The 22,979-nt window shown below is 36.9% G+C and overlaps 1 protein-coding gene across 10 annotated transcripts in view; it reads right to left on the bottom strand.

The window, feature by feature from the left end:
- NAV2 (neuron navigator 2) overlaps positions 1-22,979 on the bottom strand; it is a 604,864-nt gene that overhangs the window by 9,647 nt on the left and 572,238 nt on the right. For all 10 annotated transcript variants that reach the window (XM_060687633.2, XM_087877652.1, XM_034417265.3 and 7 more), the window contains 10 exons: positions 22,066-22,177; positions 20,765-20,913; positions 17,158-17,330; positions 12,081-12,234; positions 9,578-9,737; positions 8,961-9,061; positions 6,063-6,158; positions 3,905-4,073; positions 2,279-2,514; positions 580-734 (listed from right to left, as the gene is read on the bottom strand). In XM_060687633.2, the coding sequence (XP_060543616.2) occupies positions 580-734; positions 2,279-2,514; positions 3,905-4,073; positions 6,063-6,158; positions 8,961-9,061; positions 9,578-9,737; positions 12,081-12,234; positions 17,158-17,330; positions 20,765-20,913; positions 22,066-22,177 (1,505 nt within the window). The remainder of the gene's footprint in view (positions 1-579; positions 735-2,278; positions 2,515-3,904; positions 4,074-6,062; positions 6,159-8,960; positions 9,062-9,577; positions 9,738-12,080; positions 12,235-17,157; positions 17,331-20,764; positions 20,914-22,065; positions 22,178-22,979) is intronic.

Genomic DNA, 22,979 nt, shown 5'->3' with positions numbered 1-22,979 from the left:
AAAAACTTAAGAGTTTAGCAGCACACACAAACAAACTATATTGCTATTAAACAATTCATGTACTAATTTGAATGAATCTTCAGTCAAACCTTTGGTTGCAGGATTTATAATAGTATTTTTTTTTATTGATTATATTTTTTTACTGATTATATTATTATTATATTATATAGATTATATTCAGACAGAAATCCTTCATGCTCACTTAAAAGAAATGCTTACTTCTGAGTAGTAGTTGAACTAAAATCAATAATACTTTACTAAGTTTTATTTAAATGCATAAGCGCACCAGCGTGCCTACCATCCCTGTCCATTTATATGTACTCATTTTATGTGTTTATGGTTATGTTTTGCTGATTTGTTTCCTTTTATACAGTATATGTCCATGTCTATGTCTATTCTGTTACTTGATTCCTTGTACTTGTTGACAAAATAAATAAATAAATAATAAATAAATACGTAAATAAACAATATTCCGATTGTGGGCACCGAAGTCAGCTAAGTGAAGGTTCACAGAATAGGTTTGTTGGTAGAGAAACAGCCTTTCCACCATGAAAGGCAAAGATAAAAAATGGCTGTTACCATTTGTGGTACTTGCAGTTCAAAAGCCCATTGAAGATCTCTCCTAGAGAACTGACATGATGTAAATTGTCCAAGATGATTACAAGAGGCATCTCCACTGCATTATTTTCACTGCTACATTGGTCTGCCAGGTTGGATAGGTATTGCCGGAGTTCCTGTAAAAAAGAAAAAAAATGCAGTAGGGAAAAATAAAATCCCGGCTTGCAATTATGATTTAGAGATCTTGGGAGGTGATGAAGGCTGTTTGGTTCAATTCTAAAAAGTTCCTTGGAAAAAATACAGCAGTAAGAGCCGAGGTGGCGCAGTGGTTAGAGTGCAGCACTGCAGGCAACTTCAGCTGACTGCTAGCTGCAGTTTGGCAGTTCAAATCTCACTGGCTCAAGGTTGAGTCAGCGTAAAATGAGGACCCAGATTGTTGGGGGCAATATGCTGACTCTAGGGCTGTAAAAGCACTATGAAGCGGTATATAAGTCTTAAGTGGTATTGCTATTGCTAGTAACACACTGCAATTTAGTAGTTCTTTAAAAAATTATTTTGAATGAACTCTGTACATAATTATTCAGGCAAGCTGGTTATCTTGCCTGAGATAACCGTGTTCTTTTGCTTAATCCTGAAATAGTGATCCTCAAAGCATGTAATTGCTTTTCTATATGGTGCAAGGTTTACCTTGATCTCATATCTGAACAGGAGATATATCTAAAGCAGGAGTAGAGCAGGGCCTATGAAAAGCAGTAGTTATGAAAATCTGGCATTTATATGCCCGGATAAGGAAGAAGACATAAAGAAAAGTAGCACTGACGAGCTTGGAATTCCTAAAAGATTAAGACACCAATCAAGACACTGCACTTCCAGGAATGCCATTGTATTGGTGGATTTTGTAGAGTATTAGTACAAATTATCATTACAGGAGACAGAAGAGGAAATCCAAAAAGGCATTAATTAGTAACCGAATACCACTTCTCATTATATAGAAGGATTCCTCTTCTCAGTCTCTAAGGCATACCAGAAATCGTATCAATCTACTATTCAAGCAAAGTGCCTAATATATTTGGTAAGGCAGGGGTGTCAAACGGAAGGCCCATGGATCTGGCTTAGATCCGGCCCATGGGACTGCCCTGGAAATAGCAAAGGAACGGCCCGCGGTGCCTCTGCCAGGGTAAATGGAGCTTGGGAGGCCTGCGTGCGGACCTCCTGAATTCCATTTTTACTGGTAGAGGGTTGCAGGAGGCCTCGCAGCCGAAAATGGAGCTTGGGAGCCTATTTTCACTGGCAGAGCACTCGGGCCGCCACAGGCACCCCCCAACGAAAGTGATGTCATGCTGGCCACACCCACCCCGGCCCCCTGAGGTCAAACACCATCCTGAAACGGCCCTCAATGAAACCAAGTTTGACACCCCTGTGGCAAGGTATGAGAACTCATTTCCTATGAAATGTTTGCTCTGGAAGATAAATTATTTGTGAACAAAAACAATATCCATGAATGAAAGCAAATTTAGATATCCCAGTATAATGTTTCTGGATCCAATCTGAGTCAGTCACCAGAACCAGAGGTTTAGTCTTCCAAGCTTTCACACCCATGCTCTAGCATGAGTCCAAAAGTTCAGGAGAATAAAACTCTGGTCCCTATGTTCAACACAGAAACAATATTTTCCAGAAACAATATTTTCACCAATTCAGTATCTGTAACTTTTTTTCTTACCTTACTGGACTTGTGATCCACATTAAAGGTTGCAATAGCACCATCAGTCAGCTCCCTGCCCTCTCTAAGCACCATATATTCAGACAGGCGATTGGCTAAGTATGTCTTTCCAGTGCCGCTTGGACCAGATAAAATGATTCTCCGATGTTCTATCAAGAGTGACACGTAACGTTGTAGAATTGGCTTTGGGATTAGAGACTCAAACACCAGACCATCCAAACTATTTTCTACAATACCTGTAATATTAGAAAAAACACAATTCAAACCTTTTCCTTGCTTTTATTATGTTACGTGAACAAGAGAGAAGTGGCAGTATTTCATATGTAACATATTTGAACTTTCCCATCCTCAAGCCCTTTAATTTTCAGTTTTTTATTAACTTTGATAAATAAGTAAAATAGTCATAATAATTCTCAAAGAACATTCCTTTTTAAGAGAAAAATGACTTCTACATAGAATGGAATAGAAAGAGGGAGATAATGCAGTACAATGGAGTCCAGTAGAACAGATCCTAATCAGTGTCAACATTTTGCAAGAAAGAACTTCAAAAATCTACCACTTGTAAGCTAGAGAATTAAAAACATGCCTTACATGGTTTTTCAAAAGGAAAATTTCCAGGTTTGACTAATGAAATAAGTAGTACACTTCTGTTGTCAAAGTCAAGCTTTCCATAGTTTCCATCAGACCCCTCACAAATCCTTCATCTGATGTGACCCACACATGACCCCTCACAACATCATCACAAGACCCGTCAATAGACCCTCACCTGACATGACCCTCCCATCACAAGACCTACTGACCATTTTAAGCCCTTAAAAGCAGAACACCAACACTGACATTCCCTTGCAATTATGATGATTGCAGCCTCTCAATCATATGATTGCCATTTGCAACCTTCCCTGCTGGTTTCCCAAAAAAAGGTCTATGGTGAATCTGGCATGGAAGGTTGCAAATTGCTTTGATAAATTCCACCCCAGACTGGAACTAATGCTCTTCCTCCTTCTAACCTATGAGCTCCTTGCACTTGTGCCACACTACAACATCTCCGCCTTCAATTCGTGTGCAGTCTGTGCATCCTTCTCAGCCCCATGCTCAGTCTCCTGCGGTAACCTTACATACTTACATGGGACTCCCCACCACTTCCCACTTAAAAATTTATGATCTTAGGGTTACAACGGCATTAGGGGTTGCCTGGATTACTGTTGCTAACTGATGTGGTCACATGATCTCATGCTTTATATGACATTGCTTAACAATGACAATTCCAGACCCAATTGCCATCATAATCTGAGGACTCTCTGTACATGAAACTAGGCTGTGAATAAAAAAGTCTAGTCTTTATTTGCTAGTCTTGTATATACAAAACCTGGGCAATGAGACTATGGGAGGCTCACCAGTAGAACTATACAAACAGGGACATGAAAAGTTCATAGGAATGTGGTTGCATGTGACATTTCTTACTAATAGTAAGAAATGCAACTGAAGGAGAAACAACATTTAGTCAAGAAACAAAGACAGAAAGAAAACTAATTAAATCCTCTTATGCCCCTGGGATTTCTTCAAAGTTGAAATCTGTAAAACCTACAATTACAAAGAGTTGTAATAAATAAATCAGCTACAATTTACCTTTGATTTTCACAGAGATGGTGTTGTTTTCACCAACCAGATAGCCACAGGGTAGCAGCTCAGGTGTTTCTGTGCTATTTGTGCGAACAATTTCCCCAATGCTGTACCCCAGGACACTGTCTGAATTCAAACCAAGTTGACTCACAGGATCAACATGAATGATGTATTCCTGGGAAGAGGGAGCAAAAGAGAAAATTAACATACCGATGGGGTTTGGGCTTTAAGAACAAAACTTCACAATCAAGTGCAATTTCCATTAAAAAGAAATGCTTTTTAGCAAATATTTAGGAAATGATTATATGCCATCAAATCATTTTTGACTCTTAGCCAACCACATAGATAGGGATCATATCATATCCACATAGATATGATCTTTTTCATATCCCCCAAAGTTGCACTCATCACCACTGTAACTGAATTCATCCACCTTGCTGCTGGTCATTCTCTTTCCTTCCATCTTTCCCAGCCTTTTCCAGAGAGTCAAGTCTTCTCGTGTGTCTGAAGTTGGATAATTTAAGCCTGGTCATTTGTGCCTCAAGTGAGAATTCTGGACTGATCTGTTCAATGATCCATCCCCGTTTGTCTTCTGGACTATCCATGATATTCTCAGGAATCTTTTCCAATACCTATGTTTAAAGGCATCAATCTTCTTTCTATCTTGCTTCTTTGAAGTCCAACTTTCATTTCCACAGGGTATACCATAGCTTGCACAATTGTGGTCTTTGTAAATATAAACACATCATGGCATTTGAACATATTTTCCAAGGTCTTCATTACTGTTCTACAAAGTGTAGCTTGTGGTGTATTTCTTGACTGCTTGTTCCTTTACTGTTCATGGTTGATCCTAAAAGGCAGAAGCTATTGTCATCGTGACAAATATTTCCCTGTCACTAGGACTATGCAAAATCTTCTGAGTGTAAAATATTCCAAGTTTAGAATGGCTGGTTTAATTATTTTGAATCCTGAGAATGGTAATCTCTGGATATTCACCTGATTTGATGGTGTATTTGTCCAGGTAGGTAGAGAAGCAAAGGTTGATGCTTTCCATGCGTAGTTTTCTATTCAACCATATTGTCAAATGCAGTTGTGCACAATGAATGTTGATTAAAATGTGGTTGTTATACTTTTAAGCTCACAGGTTGCAATAAACAAAAACAATGTTGTTTCATTTGTTGAATTTGAGAGTGAGATTACAGAATGCAGAAGTGCATATGTGCATTAGGAAGAAATTTCAAACCTACAACTAAAGAAGTATATTTCTATAGAGAATATATTATTCATGGGATGGGTTTAATTAATCCATCACTCCTGGGGTTTTTGATTGACTTACGTTCTATGGCTATATGGCACAAGCATTATAGGAAAAATGGACATTATGGACAATCAATCAATGATAGCATTAAGAATGATTAGTGATTGCCTCCTCAATTTCTTCAAAAACTTTAACCAAGAAGCTTAATTAGGCATTGTTACCAAAAGTGGTGATATGTGCCAATTTATTTACAGCTTTATCAACGTAATCTAGACTACGGGTGTCAAACTCATGGTGTCACATTGTTGTCACCTGATATATCACAACTTTTTCCTCCTTCGCTAAACTGGGGTTGGGGGTAGCTAGCCCGTGATGCATCCAGCCCATAGGCCGTGAGTTTGACACTCCCGATCTAGACCAACTGCAATTTTTGTAGTTTAAATTGTGCCAAATTGTAGTGCTATTTATGCCTAAGTAAAAGTAGAACCCAAGGTCTGCAGGCTAGATTGGATTGTCAACCCGACTCAAGCTCCAAATGTGGAAGAAGGCAATGGCAAATTCTGGAAGAATGAAGCACATTGTTCTAGAACCATTTCTGTCAGAGTTTAGACCTGATTTTGGTCCTGAAACTGTTTTGGTTGTTTTGCTCGATGATCTTTGCTGACAGGTAAACTTGGTTTTCAATATCAAATCATCTCAGGTATAGTAAACTAGTTCTTACGTAAACTTTGAGATAAGATGTGATTCTCAAAATCTTGTACAATTAATCGTAAATGCTTACTTACCAACAAAGAATCCAAAAGTTTTCTTTTAGGTCTCAATCAAATAAATTATATATGGAAAGCACCGACATAGTTTTCAAAATATGGCACTGTTAGAAAAGATGTCAAAAATAACATTATTTACCTTAAATAGTCTTCTAACAACACCATCAAGAACATCCCATTTGGTTTTTCCACTGACTCCTATGCAGCCAATTAGGAATAAGCGAGGCCTAGAATCCTAAATAAAATTTAAGTGTGTTAAAAGAGAAGTGTTCAACGCTCAGCGCCACTCAGTCGCCCCGATTCCACCCCGATAAAAGGGATTAAAGGTTTGTAAAAAGGAAATAAAAGAAAGATGTTCAAATAAAAAACGATGCTATAGAGCACTGAACACGAGAACAGCTAGACATAAGAACAGTTTTTTCCTGAATGCCATCACTCTGCTAAACAAATAATTCCCTCAATACTGTCAAACTATTTACTAAGTCTGCACTGCTATTAATCTTCTCATCGTTCCTATCATCCATCTCCTTCCACTAATGATTGTATGACTGTAACTTTGTTGCTTGTACCCTTACAATTTATATTGACTGTTTCCTAATATGATTTGATTGCTTATTTGTACCCTATGACTATCATTAAGTGTTGTACCTTATGATTCTTGATGATCGTATCTTTTCTTTTATGTACACTGAGAGCATATGCACCAAGACAAATTCCTTGTGTGTCCAATCACACTTGGCCAATAAAATTCAATTCAATTCAATTCAGTTCAGTTCAGTTCAGTTCAGTTCAGTTCTGTTCTGTTCTATTCTATTTATTCTATTCTATTCTATTAATAATTCAGTAATTCACAATATTTTACTATGATCCAGCAGCATTGCTCCACAGTCTTTAACCAAATCTTATTCCAAAATATACTGTTAAGGATGTAAGACCTTTATACCAGACATTAATTGTAATGGAGAAGAATATTTTTATTGGCAAACAATATTGCATGATTTCTTGTGTAATTTTACATATCTTTGGATCTCTCTTGTTCAGTAGCTCACAAGATATTGCCCAAGCATCCTTCTCTATATTCTTTATATCTATATCTTTATAACTATTCTCTAGATATACTTTATATCTAAAACCAAGAAACTGGTATACATCAAAATTAACATTTTATTGAGACTGAAACATCAGACTAGGATATATTTTTTTTTCTTACATTGAAATCAGGTCCAAAATAATTAATTTCGCCTAACACAAGTTCTACTGACAGAAAAGTCCATTGCCCTTTGCTCTACATCTGATGTAGGTGTTCAATCACTCGCCCCCTCCCCAAATTCTTTAAATTACTTTAAAACTAGAAAAGAGAAAAGCCAGAGGACGTTTTTCAGTATGTACAAGACAGAGCTTGAAAATCTTTCCCCTCAAAGCTAGGTATGCTTGGTTCAATTTCCCTATTTGTTAATTCTAAATTCCTAAAGCACTAGGAGGTCTGGACTTCAGAACAGTTACCACAACCATGGCTGCTGGCATTAAGTCTAGACTAGTAGTCCAAGCAGAATCGTACATTAGAGGCAGCAAGGAAATAAGGAACAAGGAGGGGAAAAACATATGCTTAAAAAATCCAGGTTAGAAACTCGTCTTTTCAGCACTGAAGCACTTCTGGAATTACTACATGACCTTTTCTTGTCCAGCTTTTGAAAACGAAGCTTAGTTTGAATAAAACCCAGTATACTCGATTTCAATTTATGGAGGTCACATAGCATGAAAAAGGTGACAGCGTACTCAAGAGCTACTTGAACAACGTGCTGACATATTCACTGTTTAACACCCTTCTCCAGTTATGTTTTGAGCAAGATGGTAAATCTTGTTCAAAGTCAAATATATTTTCAAGACCAGTGGTGAAATCTGAACCGGTTTCCCACTGGTTCACTGACCGTGTATGTGCGGTGCATGCCAAACATGTGCTTCACATGGAAAAAGAAGGCTTGGGAAGGTAAGTAGAACAGCTGTTGGGGGGAACAGCTGTGCTGTGCGATTTAGATTCACTAGAAAGCAGGATTTCCTGCTTTATAGTGATTTTAAATCATGCAGCACAGCTGATCATCGGAAATACCTGTTTGCAGGAACTGGTAGCTTTTTTTTTACTACTGGTTCGCCTAACAGGTAGCTTTTATCACTACTGGTTCGCCTGAACTAATGCGAACCGGTATAATTTCACCACTGTTCAAGACCCATTTCAATCTGGTGTCAGAACTAATTCTTGTTGATTTGGGGCCCCCTGGATGAAAAACAGTCTATAAACAGAAAACAGTAACCTTATGTAGATCCTCAACTTATGACTACAATGGAGCTCAAAATTTCCATTGCTAAGTGAGACGGCTGTTAAGTGAGTTTTGCCCAGTGTTATGACCTCTCTTGCCACAATTGTTAAATGAATCACTGTAGTTATTAAGTTAATAGCTGCAGTTGTTAAGAGAATTGGCTTCCTCATTGACTTTGCTTATCAGAAGGTCGCAAAAGGGGATCACGTAACTCTGGGACCCTGCAACTGTCATAAATACGAGTCAGTTGCCAAGCATCTGAATTTTTATCACATGACCATGGGGATGCTGCAATGGTAATAAGTGTGAAAAGTGGTCATAAGTCACTCTTTTCAGTGCCATTGTAACATTGAACTGTCACTAAACCAGTGGTGAGTTTCAAAAATCTTTATTACCGGTTCTGTGGGCATGGCTTGGTGGGCGTGGCATGGGAAGGATACTGTAAAATCTCCATTCCCTCCCAAATCCAGAGGAAAGTTACTGCAAAATCCCCATTTCCTCCCAATCAGCTGGGACTCAGGAGGCAGAGAATAGATGGGGCTGGGGCCAGTCAGAATTTTTACTACCGGTTCTCCGAACTACTCAAAATTTCCGCTACCGGTTCTCCAGAACTGGTCAGAACCTGCTGAAAGCCACCTCTGCACTAAACAAACTGTTGTAAGTCGAGGACCACCTGTATTTCTTAACAACATATTATCATGGCCAAAAATATTTTGACTCACTTCTTTCCATTTCTCTTCCTCCTGAAAGCTGACAACTATTTTAACATGCCTGCCACCTTCTTTCCGAGAAGAACCATCACTGGGGTCATCCAGCAGCATATCTGTTGGTGGGGAAACACAGATTCTATCTTTAAATATTGGAAGTTATTTTTGATTTGGTTTTTGAGATTCTGACATGCATCTTATTCTAGTTATGACTGTTACTATGTGGGCTAGAAACGTGTTTATAAAAGAAAACTGAGGTTCGCATTCTGTTTAAAATGTCAGCTTTTGTACTTTCAAAATTATGAAGCAGACTTTGAACAAATGAAAATCCCCTAGCAACTGGGAATAGTTATATAAGAAACAAAGATCACATAAATATTAACACAAAGTTTTCTTTTTTAAAATAAAACTGTAACTCTACTAAATGTTTGCAATCAGATCATTGAATGCGATTTATTTTTACCTGAGGTCATAACTAGAATGTCATGTTTATATTACACTTCAGTTTATAGAAGAACTATCTCAGTTATAGGAGAAAGATTTACTATCCCTGTTCTTCCAACATCTTATCTATTAATTGAATTCACAGCTACAAGAGAAAAATTTGCTCACTAACTTTCCTGTATACTCACCAAGACTAGCTGACTCTGTGAGGTTCAGGCTGTGCTGTGACAGACCCATAGACTGCCTTGGAGATGATGAAATGAAAACTTGAGATTGGGCCCTGCTACAGGTGCCTTGATTTTCAGATTTCAATCTGTCATTTTCGGCTTTTAATTTCTCAATCTCACTCTGGATTTAAAAAACAACAACAGTGAGGGAGGTAGAAACACAAATATATTTTGTTATATCTGAATGTGATCATTATATCATAGAATCATAGAAATGTAAAATATAAGATTTGGAAGGAGTCATAGAGATCAGGGTGTCTAAACTCTTCCGTCGAGCTTTGAAGACCTTCTTATTTCAGCAAGCTGGGCTGGCTTAAAATTTTAATGGGTTATTTTAAGGGTAATGGTTTTAATTTTTGGGAAGCCAATTCGATTTAATTCTGCTTTTAAATTATTTTACATTTTATATTGTATGTATTTTAATTTTGGCTGTTCACCGCCCTGAGTCCTTCGGGAGACAAATACAAATATACAAATTTAAATAATAAATAAATAAAGGAAGTACAAATTTATGTTCCAGCATAATCCCTAAAGATAGGCAGCCAACATTGTATAAACATATCTGCCAATTACTACCTCCATCTCAAGTGGAGATAGACACAATTACATACATATACCTACACAATACGTAGATTCTAGCTGAGATCCAGCTTCCTTCTTTTGTACTTTCTTTATTGAAAGTACCCTCTTCCAATGAACTTTTTATTTCTGATCAAAAGACAAGGTCTATCTTGTCATCGCTAGATATAGAGCAAGACTTTGCATGGAGTCAAAATGGTACACTGTATACACACTGAAACAGGGGTGGAATGTAAAATCTGTTACTACCGCTTCTGTGGGCATGGCTTGGTGGGGGGGGTGTAATGTGACTGGGTGGGTGTGGCCAACTTTTTTTAAAAAAAACTTTTCAAAGCATTTTTTCTAATGCTTTGAAAAGCCTCTCTGCCGATCAGGAACTCAGCTGGGATCATCAGAGAAGCTCTTTTAAAAATGCCTCTCTGCCAATCAGAGAACTCAGCTGGGATCGTCAGAGACTTTTCAAAGCATTTTTTTTACCACCTCTTTGGCCAAGAGGTTGCAGAAAAAAATGCTTTGAAAAGCCTCTGATGATCCCAGCTGAGCCGCGCAATCATCAGAGGCTTTTTTTTTTTTTACTTTTAAAAGCATTTTTTCATCGGAAGAGGTTGTAGAAAAAATGCTTTTAAAAGTTAAAAAAAAAAGCCTCTGATGATTGCGCGGCTCAGCTGGGCATGGTGGGGGGGGCGCACGGATTTTTGCTACCGGTTCTCCGAACCACCCACCACCATCGCTACCGAATCGGGTGATCCGGTCAGAACCGGGAGCATTTCACCCCTCCACTGAAACTCTCCAAAGTTTAAAGAAAGAAACATTTGCAGCTTTTCTTTCCTCGGTTGACCTATGTGTTTCTGACAATCCAGCAACAAAAGTTTACCTTTCTCAGTTAAATTGTAAACCTAATATGCAGGTGGTGCATATCACTAAATGTAGTGGTCTTTGTCAGAAGCAAACTTGAATAGAGTTTATTGACAATATTGAAATTACGATTCCTCCCAGAAGGTTATTTTGTTGCATTTCTATAAAATTTAAACAAATCCAAAAACATAGTATCTAAAAAAAGATACAATCTTATAAAGGGAAAATTGCTCATAAAAGATGAAATGTTATTGAAATTATGATGGGTGTGGCTTGACTCTATAGGGTGTACAATGTTTTAATATAATTTTCCATTTTTCTCCATTGAAATTATACTTTCAGATATTACCAAAATGCCTATTTTGGATGCAAATTTAATTGCACACTATAGAAAATAAAAACAATAAAGATAGCAAGGCAAACTTATGAAACAAAAATTCAAGAAACAAAATAATGTATAAGAGTGCAAAACTCGATAAAGGAGGCAGCATACTATGAATCTGCCTCACAGTGTCTTCAGTCCTCACACATTCAGTTGTGAAAATGTAAGTACAACTTTCTTGAATAATTCACATCCCTGCCTTATCACATTCCCAAAACAGCTGCATAAGCAAACAAGCAAATCTAACTGCAGCTCTCCTCTTTAGACCTTCAAGTGAAACATGTGGGAGTTGGGGAGAGAAAGGATAAACTTCATGCATATTCCATCTTCTATCTACCTCCAAGCTCTTTTATGTTCAAGTAAACATCTGCAGAGTGCTGGAGAAACACACAGATGTACAATTTTATCAAAGCTCTGGAGAGTCTCAGCTACAAAGAACAAAGCAAACGATGTTGTTTCTTATGAACTTCTGGATGACAATTCATGGCAACTGTAGTTTAAGGCCCTGCGTTGGCATTTGGTACATACAAAACTTCCTGGTTTCAACCCAGTTATCTTTGCTCAATGGAAAGCGTAATGGAATACCACCAATGTCTTAGCACAATGGATCTGCTTTCAGGCTTCCCGGGTGGACTACACATTTCCTACCTGCATCCTGTTCATAGCTTCCCGGAGCTGATCCAGTTGATGAGCAGAGCTGAGGGCCTCTAAACGGATATCAGTCAACTTCATCTCTTTGTCTCTCAGCTCATTTCGCAGCTGCATAACTGTTTCAGCTTCACTGTCAATGCATTCTGAAATTCTGGGAGGTTATTAAAAAAAAATCAAGCTAAGATTAGATTAGATTAGATTAGATTAGATTAGATTAGATTAGATTAGATTAGATTAGATTAGAGAATAGAATAGAATAGAATAGAATAGAATAGAATTCAATTCAATTCAATTCAATTCAATTCAATTCTTTATTGGCTAGGTGTGATTGGACACACAAGGAATTTGTGTCCAGTGCATAAATTCTCAGTGCACATACAAGAAATAAGTGATAAACTATGATCATAATCATCATAAAATACATTCATCATAAATCATAAGATACAACACTCAGTGATAGTCATAGGATACTAAATAAGCAATCAACACAATTCATACTAGGATACTAAATAGAAATTAATATAAATCATAAGATACCAGCAACAAAGTTATAGTCATAAGAAGATAAGGAATAGGTAATAGAAAAGATGAGAAGGATAATAGTAATACAGCCCTACTAGGTAGCTTTACAGTGTTGTGGGAATTAGTTGTCCAGCAGAGTGTAGCATTTGGGGTGGGGTGGGGATGTCCTTGTGTCTAGTTGTTTTAGTATGCAATGCCCTATATCATCATCTTGAGGGAAGAAGTTGAAACGTTTATGTCCAGGATGTGAGGGGTTATATTGGGAGGTATAAACAATGCATAGTAAAATTAAAATTTGGTTTCAACAAAGCTTTTTTATGCTAATGTTAAGATTCATCGGACATAATTATTTGAAAATGATATCGGAGCAAGACATAAATTTATGCTTACGTCCTATTCTTTAGGGCTGGACAGTGCTTTGGAGCCAACTGGAAGAAATGTTTTAGTACAGTACATGTGTTAGAGTGTGAAGCAAAGCCCGCATACAACTCATTTCCAAGATTGCACAGCCATATGGAATCTTTCCTTCAGCAGCTGTGGCTGTGAAGAAAAGCTGTGGCTATTTTAATGAGTCTCAAACAGGGGCTGTATTTGTACTGCTTGTTCTGATCCACTGCAGCTGTTTAGCTTCTGCAGGTAACTTGCTGTTAGATGTATTGATTCTGTGGAAAATCCATTTAACTTGGAAATCCCAAGTACATTAAGAAGATGGAGAAGCAGCAGCAGTCACTGGGAGATTGATGGCCTTAAAGAAAGATTTAGACTCAGCAGGTGTAGTGCACAGCTGGGCCTCCCTGTACTATTCTAGAGGGCATTGGAAACATATACTTTTCCAGACATAAAACATTCTTTTGCACTCTATACAGCCCAGTTAAAGAAAAGGGGAAAAAAAGACTCCCTTTGTTTTCCTAGAGTCAGCTCCCTGTTTCCTTCGCTTTACAAAACTAAATTGAATTACTTCTCAATACACAAAGGATCAGGAGCATCGTTTATTAGCAGTTTTTCACATACATATTTTATAAATACCTCCTGTTCACTTTTTTTTTTTTTAAATAAAAATAAATCTACAGCTGGCAAGAAACAACAAAGCACAGTGAGAATTCTGAAGGAATCCTAGTGCATTTCAAAGAATTCAGACTTGGAATGTAACCTTGAGAATGCATTAAAATTGGCCATCAAAGGAGACGTGAACTTTCACTGGGAGAAAATTCTTCCACTGGGAGAAACCAAGCTTCAGTAGAATTTGGGGCTTCCCTTTGAACATTTCTACCAGCCCTCCCCCTTCACTGATAGTGCTGCCCTTGGCCTCACTTTCCAGATACCTGCGTTTAAACTCTGACAACATTATTAGCAGTGGCAACAAAACAAAAGTGGATGAAAAAGCGAACTTCTTTTCCCAACTCCTTTCCTCTTATTTTGCTTCATGGAAATTCAACTGTAGCATTCTAGAGATAAAATGCATTGCACCTACAGTCCTATTTCACTGTTATTTAGCACACTGCAAAAGTAAGAAGCTGGGGAAAAGAACACCTCCATCCTCTCCTTCCTTCATATAGCAGTAGCACTTAGGCACTTAGCACTGTACAGCACTCTCTGGACGATTTACAGTGTCAGCATATTGTCCCCAACAATCTGGGTCCTCATTTTACTGAAGGATGGAAGGCTGAGTCAACTTTGACCTAGTCTGGCTGTGGGCAGAGTGGGCCTGCAATACTGCATTCTAACCACTTGTGCCATCACAGCTCTGGGCTCTGTTCCTACCACCAGCTTTGGGAAATGTGGATAGGATTATTCATGTAAAGGTGAAGGAAAGAAAGTTGCATGTTGCCACAGAAATATAAACACTCCATTATGTAATAAATGCAACTTTTTTGCATCTCTTCCCACTCCCCGTTTAAAACTATTGCAGACCACACATAACTATTCTTAGAATGCAGAAGCCACTTTCATTATTAAAACTACATTCTGGTTATATTACAAAATCAACTGTGTAAAGTTGAGAGTCACTATTATCTTTCGCTAAGGGCTGTCTTCCAATTAGCAAAGTGAGCACACATACACACAATCCTGAAATGTTATTTATTGACAATGTAAATAATATAAGGTTGTTTCCTAGTTCGCTGCTTCTTGTGATTTGAAGTTAGGGTTGCTTTGTTCCTATGTCTGCAATTCTGTTGGTGAGAATTTGTGAGTTTATATGTTAGCAGCCTTTAGGCCATAAAGCTATGAACATTCTCTTCAGAGTAAATTGCACAATGGATCTTGCTTCTGAGAAAAGGATTCTGCTAGAATTGCCTACTTCAAATATTCTGATCTAGTAGCATCTCACTTTAGGCACTTCTGCCTGGTGGAGGTCTTTTCCTTTGATGTTAATGAAGGGAACCTTGTAAAAAATGAGCTTGCTCGTAGCCCAATACATAGTAAATGAGACCCTGTAGAAATACTTGCTGTAGACTGAGGTAAAAAACTTTTCATTAAGGAGCAAGATTATCTCTAATACCGTAACTGTAAAGTGCTACAAAAATTTTGAATTTCCCCTTTACTCATTAAAAAGTAATGCTGCCAATTTTAGTATAGTGACCTGAGTGAAACCTGTATATAGAAAAATGGCACACACTTGATTTAATGTATGATTTTATGTGTCATATTCATTATTACAGGTGCTCCTCAAATTATGACAATCAGGACCAGAATTTCATTGATAAGTGAGTCATCATATGACCACATTTGATTTCGCAACCTTTTTTGCCATGGTTGATAACCAAATCCAATTTCCCTCCTTGAGCTTGTTTGTTGGAAGACAGCTGGAACCGCTGTAAATGGCGATCATGTGACCTGGGGTGCTTCAAGCATCCTAAATACATGCCAGTTGTCAAGCGTCTAAGTTGCAGTCACATGACCATAGAGACACTGTGACAGTCATAAGTTCAAGGACTGTTCTCAAATTACTTTTTTCAATGCCACTGTAACTTTGTCGTAAGTCAATGACTATCTGCACGGGATCTTTACAACAGAATTTTTTTGTTTTCTAATAACAGAATCCAGAAAGCAACTAAATCAGTTCAGAAGCTGCAGACACTATAGCACTGTGCCTTTTCCTTCCTTCCTTCTCTATTAGCTGTTGACTCTTCAGATATTTGCCAAAACCTGTCTCACATCACAGTTTAATTGACGACAGAAACTGTCATGGCTTTAAGCATTACCTAATATTTAGAACTGCATGGACAGGGAAGTTTCAAAGTGATGAAAGTGATATTAAGTGAATAAAGATCACTGAGAATTTTACGGAAAGTTGATTGAAATCATACTTTCCTAATTTATGAATAGATATAAATACATACAAATTTCCTAATTTATGAATACATACAAAGTATCAGTCTGCTGATACTTTGGTTTCCATTCCCTATTTTTGTTGCATTTTATCAGCTGTAATATCCAGTAATATGGAACCTTAATTAAATAATAAATACTAAATATAAGGACAGTGCTAATCTTTTAGAAAATGTCATATATTCAATCACTTTTCTTGATTCCCCTCAAATACTTTAATAGCTCATCTGTAGTCTAAATCAGGAGTCCCCAATTCCTGGGCCATGGCCCAGTGCCAGGCCAAAGCTCGTTGGGAACCGAGTTGCATAAGCAACGGGTAAGCATGCATGCAAAGCTGCATTTGTGCAAATGGCATGCACGTGAAATCCTCCCCCCTCGCCACTGGTCCACAGAGCCGGAAAGGATGAGGACCGCTGATCTAAACAATAACCTAAAGTAGCTGTTGGAAAAAAACTTCTCATCATCTCAGTCAATTTCAACTACTAATCTGGTAATTGAAATTATTTCCTGAGAGAGAAAACTCCACTTCATAATCACTACTCAGGGCAAATTAGGAAACAGTCAAATATATTTCTACTTTATGGTTACATTCATTTTCAAATATCTCACAGGTCTATTATTGAAATATTCTAAACATGAAGGTGTCCTTTCTAAAGTTTTTTAAAAATGCATTTTTAATTTTAAAAGAAATTCATGTTTTGTGCTTCAAATGCCTGTAATGAAAATTGCCCATTATCAAATACCAAAGATATCAGCAGCTTTGTGTTCAACTGTTGTTTGCAACTACAGCACAAAAAGTGATTTAAGGGATTTTATCAGCTGGGAAGAAGTTTAAAAATGATTGAATTCACTTTAGCCTTGCAGCAGTGTAAGTGAGAGGAATGAATGAAGCAAAGAGAAAAATACATGCACATATTCTTCCCTGAAGTAAAGGAGAAATTCTTATTAAAATATTGCCATCTTAAATGCAGCAATTTCTTCATAAACTGAATGAATTTTAAAACTGAGGCGAATGGAGAAAAAAGAATGAGGAAGTAAATACTGCAAGAGATACGAGGTCTGGAGATAAACTGATGGGAAAAGCAAATAATTTATGATGAAGAAAATCTACCTGAGCCTTATAGAAGAATCTCCAGAAAAATGAGACTTAAATTTGGTATAGTGTAATATTACAATATTAAAATAAAATTTATGGGTTTTTTTGCTGGCAGATTCAACTTACAGGGAATTGGAATGTGAAGTTCTGAGTAATGGCGTAGATACCACTGTACCATTGTGTGGTAATTTTGGTGAAGAAGGCAATGAGTAATCTGTCATCTCCTCAATGTCGGAGTGAGAAGACGCCGATTTGGGGGACTTCTTTTTTCCAAAAGCTTGCTTGAAAGAACTGCGTAACTGAAAAGAAAAGAGCAAAGTAAACACATAATGGATTTGGGGGAAAATGCTTTATGACAATAAAGAACAAAAGAGAGAAGAGCTAACATGCGACACTTAAAATAAAAGGTTACCAAGTCGTTCCATTTGGTAGCAGTGCAAACTTAATGACAGGAGTAATTCCTTCCTAATGACTTTATACCTTGTTAAGGAAGGACAAGATCTGAGTTGCTTTGCTGATGAGTGCTGGTAATAACAAGTGCTGCTTGGAAGCATTCTCCCACCTCCCTCCCCCCCCCTTTGTTTTTTTGTAAACAAGACCTGCTCCAACCTCTTTTCATTCCAAGGACTCTTTTATTAAGATGTTACGAGGCTGCAGTTATGAGGTGACATGGCTCAGACAGACACTGATGCAGATAGGGTTAATGGATGAGTTAGCTTATTTAAGATATGTCTTCCTTACCTCATTGACCTGCCACAGGAAGTGCAAGCAGAAAGGGAAGGGGAAGGAAAAAAAGACAAGTTTTAACAGATAAAGCCAAAGACAGGGAAAGCACTGGATTGCTCAGACAAATATTACCCCTCTGCTTCCCCAAAGCAGGCACACATAATTACACTACTGTAGTCAAATTTTTTTCTTGCCTTTTAATGTACGTTCGGGATGATTTGCACACCTAAATAGTTGACATACGGGTTATTGTCTAAATGTATACAGTTATGTGAACTTCACTAAATCCAGCACAGGATGATACATACATTTTTTTTACCTAAAAGATCTCTTATTTTTCCCCAAAAGTTATTGACTATGATCTTGGGAGGACTTATATAAATGATTGGAGATCCTAATAAAGTTATAACATAATATGTTCAAAGTTGTAACCATGTTGTCTCCTTCACTCACCATCAGTTTAATACAGTAATCTATAATATGTCTAGAAAACAAACTTGATCTCCTCCATGTGCTGAAACTTGATATGGTACAGGAAAAATAGATCTTACTATTATGCTTAGCAAAATCAGGCCTACATATGTATCCTTCCCATTTTTTCTCCTCAACCATTGTGGATATTACATATTCTCCATACTAGGATATATACATTTATTTGATGTCCTTAAATTTAAGGAAAAGAAATAATTCAAGACTTTTAGGTAAAAACAACTTCAGACAATCTTAAACTCTCCAGATCAAGGCCCAAGGGAGATTACCACATGATCTGGTGGTAAAATGTCTTCAAGTTACCAAAAACACACTTGTAGTATAACTATTTTAAAGGCCAAAACATGCTATAAAATTAGTAAGCTAAATAGCTTCTGCCAATGTTAGTTCTCAATTATTGTTTGGATTTTAAGTTCATTTGGGACAGTATATGGTTCATTTGGACACAACTCAGAATCCGACCATTTAGATAGACTGTAGGAAGTAAGAGCTTTAGTTCAAACTACAACTACTTCTAGCATAAGGGACTTTGCATAATAGAAATCATGACCAATGAAGAAACAGCTTCTAAAAATATTATAAAGTAGCTTCTCTATCACGAGTTAAGTTTAATGATAAATATTTTGGCTTCATAATTCTTACAACAATAGCTACAACAGATACCATGGGAATAATAAATGTAATTCTTGCTCAAAAGAGGAACTTTGTTCAGCACAAGATATTAGTTTTGTCTTATCAGCTAACACAAATGTGCGCTACATAACACACAATGAAGCCACAAAAATAATAAGAAAATTAAAATGACCGAAATATAATAAAATCTTAAAATTTCAGAAGATTCCAGTAATTTAGGACAAGGTCATCAATATCGCTCATGACATTTTGGATTTAGAATAGAGAGATTCCTGCAAGATTTAGCAATCTCTTTGTGTTCTTTTCATATATTATTATTAGCAATTTTGTGTGTGGCTATCATTATACAAAATTGCATGGTGGTGTCCATCACCTGAAAAGATGGTTAGCTTTTGTCTCATTGCTAGACAATTGCTAGACATTTATCTCAATCATTATTATAAATTACAATCTGTGTGCTAAATTGTATTAACTAATTTATATTTAAAGCAAAATTAGACAACCCATAACCCACAAGGTTATTCTCTCACATACTGTATGTTTTAAACACAGAATGCTAATCCATATCTGCTGCCATGCTTTCATCAACCATGGTCTTGTGATGCCCATTGACTTGTTTCCTACAAGATTCCCAGACTTTCCTATTGACTTGTGGTAAGGTGTCAGGAATGTTGTAAATTAGGATCAAAAGACCATGGTTGAGTGGTAACAGTACCGTGTCATTTCCATAGAAATAACAGCAAGAACTTTCCAAAATATCAGTCTGATAGGAGTAACGAGTCCCAGCATTCTGTAGGTTAGCCAATTTGAAGTATTTATTTCTTTATTTGTATTCCATTGTTACTATTTTTACAAATAATTCAAGGTGGGAAACATATCCAACACAACTTCCTCCTCCTATTTTCTACAACAACCCTGTGAGGTAATTTGGGCTGAGAGTGACTGGCCCAAGGTCACCCAGCTGGCTTTCCATGGCTGAGGTGGACTAGAATTTGCATTCTCCCAGTTTCTAGCCTGGCGCCTTCAGCACCAGATCAAACAGGCTCTCTTGTATCTTGGTTGAAAGTGTTTTGCTCTATGACGCACCATTTCACCCAGTTAAAGGTTACGGGTGTGAAACTTTTAGTTGTATGTATATTTCTTTCTTCCATCTTCTGTAAAAGAAATATGACTTTTGGGTCTCTGTGCCTGGTTAACACTTCTAAAATATGTTACAGAAATTTAGATTTTCAATTTACATGTCTTTACATTGCCTGCCCCTTTACCATCCTTCCACAATTTATCTGGAGCAATATACTGGCATATGAAAGCCAGTTTTGTTTAGTGGTTAAGGCACCAGGCTAGAAAGTCAGATACTCTGAGCTCTAGTCCTGTCTCAGCCATGAAAGCCAGCTGGGTGACTTTGGGCAGTCACACTGTCTCAGCCCAACCCACCTCACAGGTTGTTGTTGTGAAGAAAATAGAAAGAGAAAAGTGTTTTGGATATATTCGCCACCTTGATTATTTATTAAAAAAAAATAAAGGCGGGATACAAGTAAGTAAATAAATAAATAAATAAAGTGTGATTATGGTTTAATTCTTCCTTCACACACTTTGCCAATAAAATTGGTTCATGCCTGTAAGCTTTTGCCCTTGGTATGTAAATACATGATCACAAAATAAATAAACAAACAAACAAACAAAAGGAAACCCTCAGATCAGAGATACAATCCTGCCCCCCTGCCCCAGTCCTCATAGATTTGTTCAGCTGACACAGTAAAAGAGTCTATTGAATACCTCTAATACAGCTCAGGATAACCTTTTACTATTTGGCTTCTTATAGAAGATCCTTTGGCATATTCAAGGAAACATGCTTTATTCATTGGAAGACATGATTCAAACATACCCAGTTTTTTCTCTTCTTTTTCTTCGAGTCACACTCTATATTGCTTCCCACACTGGAATGACTAGTAGCACTGTTAATGCTAGAGACGCTGTCTGAAGAGTGTTGTCTTCTGATCCGCAAGTCAGTAGTCTGGGCAGTTCCACCACTTCCTAAATATTAATTTAAACATAGTTGTAGACCTTTGGATATAATATTTGGCCTTTTCCCTCTACTCTGTATGTTTTCTATTGCTGCGCCTTATTGCCTTGTGCAATCCTTATCGTTTATATTTTTTTTTCCATAAACAACTCAAAAAGCTAGGACCTTTACACTGTATTTTTTTCAACTGATATTTCTTCCATTACACCTAACTCGGTTTCTTATCCGTAATTATCTATGACAGACAGTTGTTGTAGGGAGGTAATGTCACTGGAAAAAGAAGAGGCCTCCAGCTAACCACAGTAAGTCCAAAACGATGAAATGTACTTTGTGACATCCCAACGCAAGTTCAGCCCTTTTGTTCTTGGGTCATGCCATCACATGCAAGGGGTGGAATTTGTGTTGTGACACACTGTTTCCCACCTGCCTGCCATTCCACACCATGGAATCGTAGAAGTTAGACTAGAAAAACAGCACTAATTAAGGAGAATGAAAAAAACAGACCAATTCTGATTGCTGTGTAAGATTATTAATGAAAGGCCAAATGGCAGCGACATGCCCACAACAGGCTGCAGAATAACAGGCAGGCAGATAAGTATGGCAAGGAGCGGCAAGACAATTTGTAATTATCTCTCCCTTTTGTTTTTCTTTCTTAGATATTTGTAATTTTGATCAGGTTTACACGTGTCTGGTATTAGTGCAGTTCATACATCTGAATACTGTTTACTGTAAAACTATAGTTGATTTTTTTAAAAAAAACTACAACTATTTAAAACTATGGCATACTAATAATAATGTCATACTCTTAACTATTACATAATTATGCTATTCTTTTTAGTGTTAAAATGACCAGGAACAAATTAAAGATAATTTAAACAAACATTATAACTACCCTTAACTTTTTATATCCCAATTTTGGTTTATTGATTTTGGTTAGCCACCTTACATGCTCAGCAGGGTAGGATATAAAATGTATATATAAAAATATAATAACTGATTATTGATAAATACAGGCTTCCTATTTCATGAAAGACACTTTCAAGATTGTTCGATAATTATCTGTCTCTAGGAAAGAAATTTGCATCAGCTATTATCAGGAGGCCGAATGTCCTCAGAGTGCTACATTGTTATTGAAAGTAAAGATTGTATTTTGGATTCTTTACCTTTGCAGGTGAGCTCAGGTGTGTTAATTACTCCATTAATGGCAGCCTGAGCAGCAGCATTTTGTTTTTTCAGTAATTCAATTGTTTTCCTTAACTCATTCAATTCAGAATCCTGAAGCATGAAGAAATCAAGCATACAAAAAAATCACATTGAAGGTTTCAATAAGTACAATCGATTAACTGGAAAAATGTTTTAACAGTCTGGTAAATCTGTGGCTGGTCCCTGAGCAACAGCCAGCTTCATGGAACATGTCTCACCTCTTCAATCATAGGGTGTACATTCATGCACCTTTTAATCAATAGTTTTCTTCATGTGCACAATCCATTGGATAAGATGAATTGATTTGTCAAATATATTTTGTTTCTCACATTTACACTATGATGCTTGAAAATTCAATTGCCCTACCACTTATAAACTATATAGATGAGAAGGCATTGGTGGTAAAGCATTACGTTTTAGGCACTTTAACCAAAACTAGGGCTTCTAAATGTGTCAGGTCACAGTCACCTATTCACTAGCCTTTACTGAATTTTGTGGGACCTGACTTCTCGGCTGACAAGTGTAGGACTGCACAATTAGATGATTCTATTATTCCAAATGACATCAAAGGGAAAAATGTAACTCCAAAATTGTCTAAGTAGTCAGTTCTAAATACATATATTTTTCTACTTTTACTTTTATAATAGGTCTACTGTTCTACAGAAAATATTCTTGATTTATGTTTAAAATGTATTAGTAGATAGAAAACATGATAAATTTATTATTTATAGCTACAATTGTCTCTATATTATATAGTTATAGGAAAACACAATACAAGTATAATATTAGCCTGATGGAATCATTTAGTGTTGTTGTATTTCAGAGATAAACATATTTCCCTTTATGTAAACTTTTTAAATAAGAAACCATCTGG

The sequence above is a fragment of the Pantherophis guttatus genome, chromosome 1 (genome assembly GCF_059756535.1).
Source record: "Pantherophis guttatus breed Tessera chromosome 1, ASM5975653v1, whole genome shotgun sequence".
Lineage (NCBI taxonomy): Eukaryota > Metazoa > Chordata > Lepidosauria > Squamata > Colubridae > Pantherophis > Pantherophis guttatus.
This window is presented reverse-complemented; position numbering and strand designations above follow the sequence as displayed.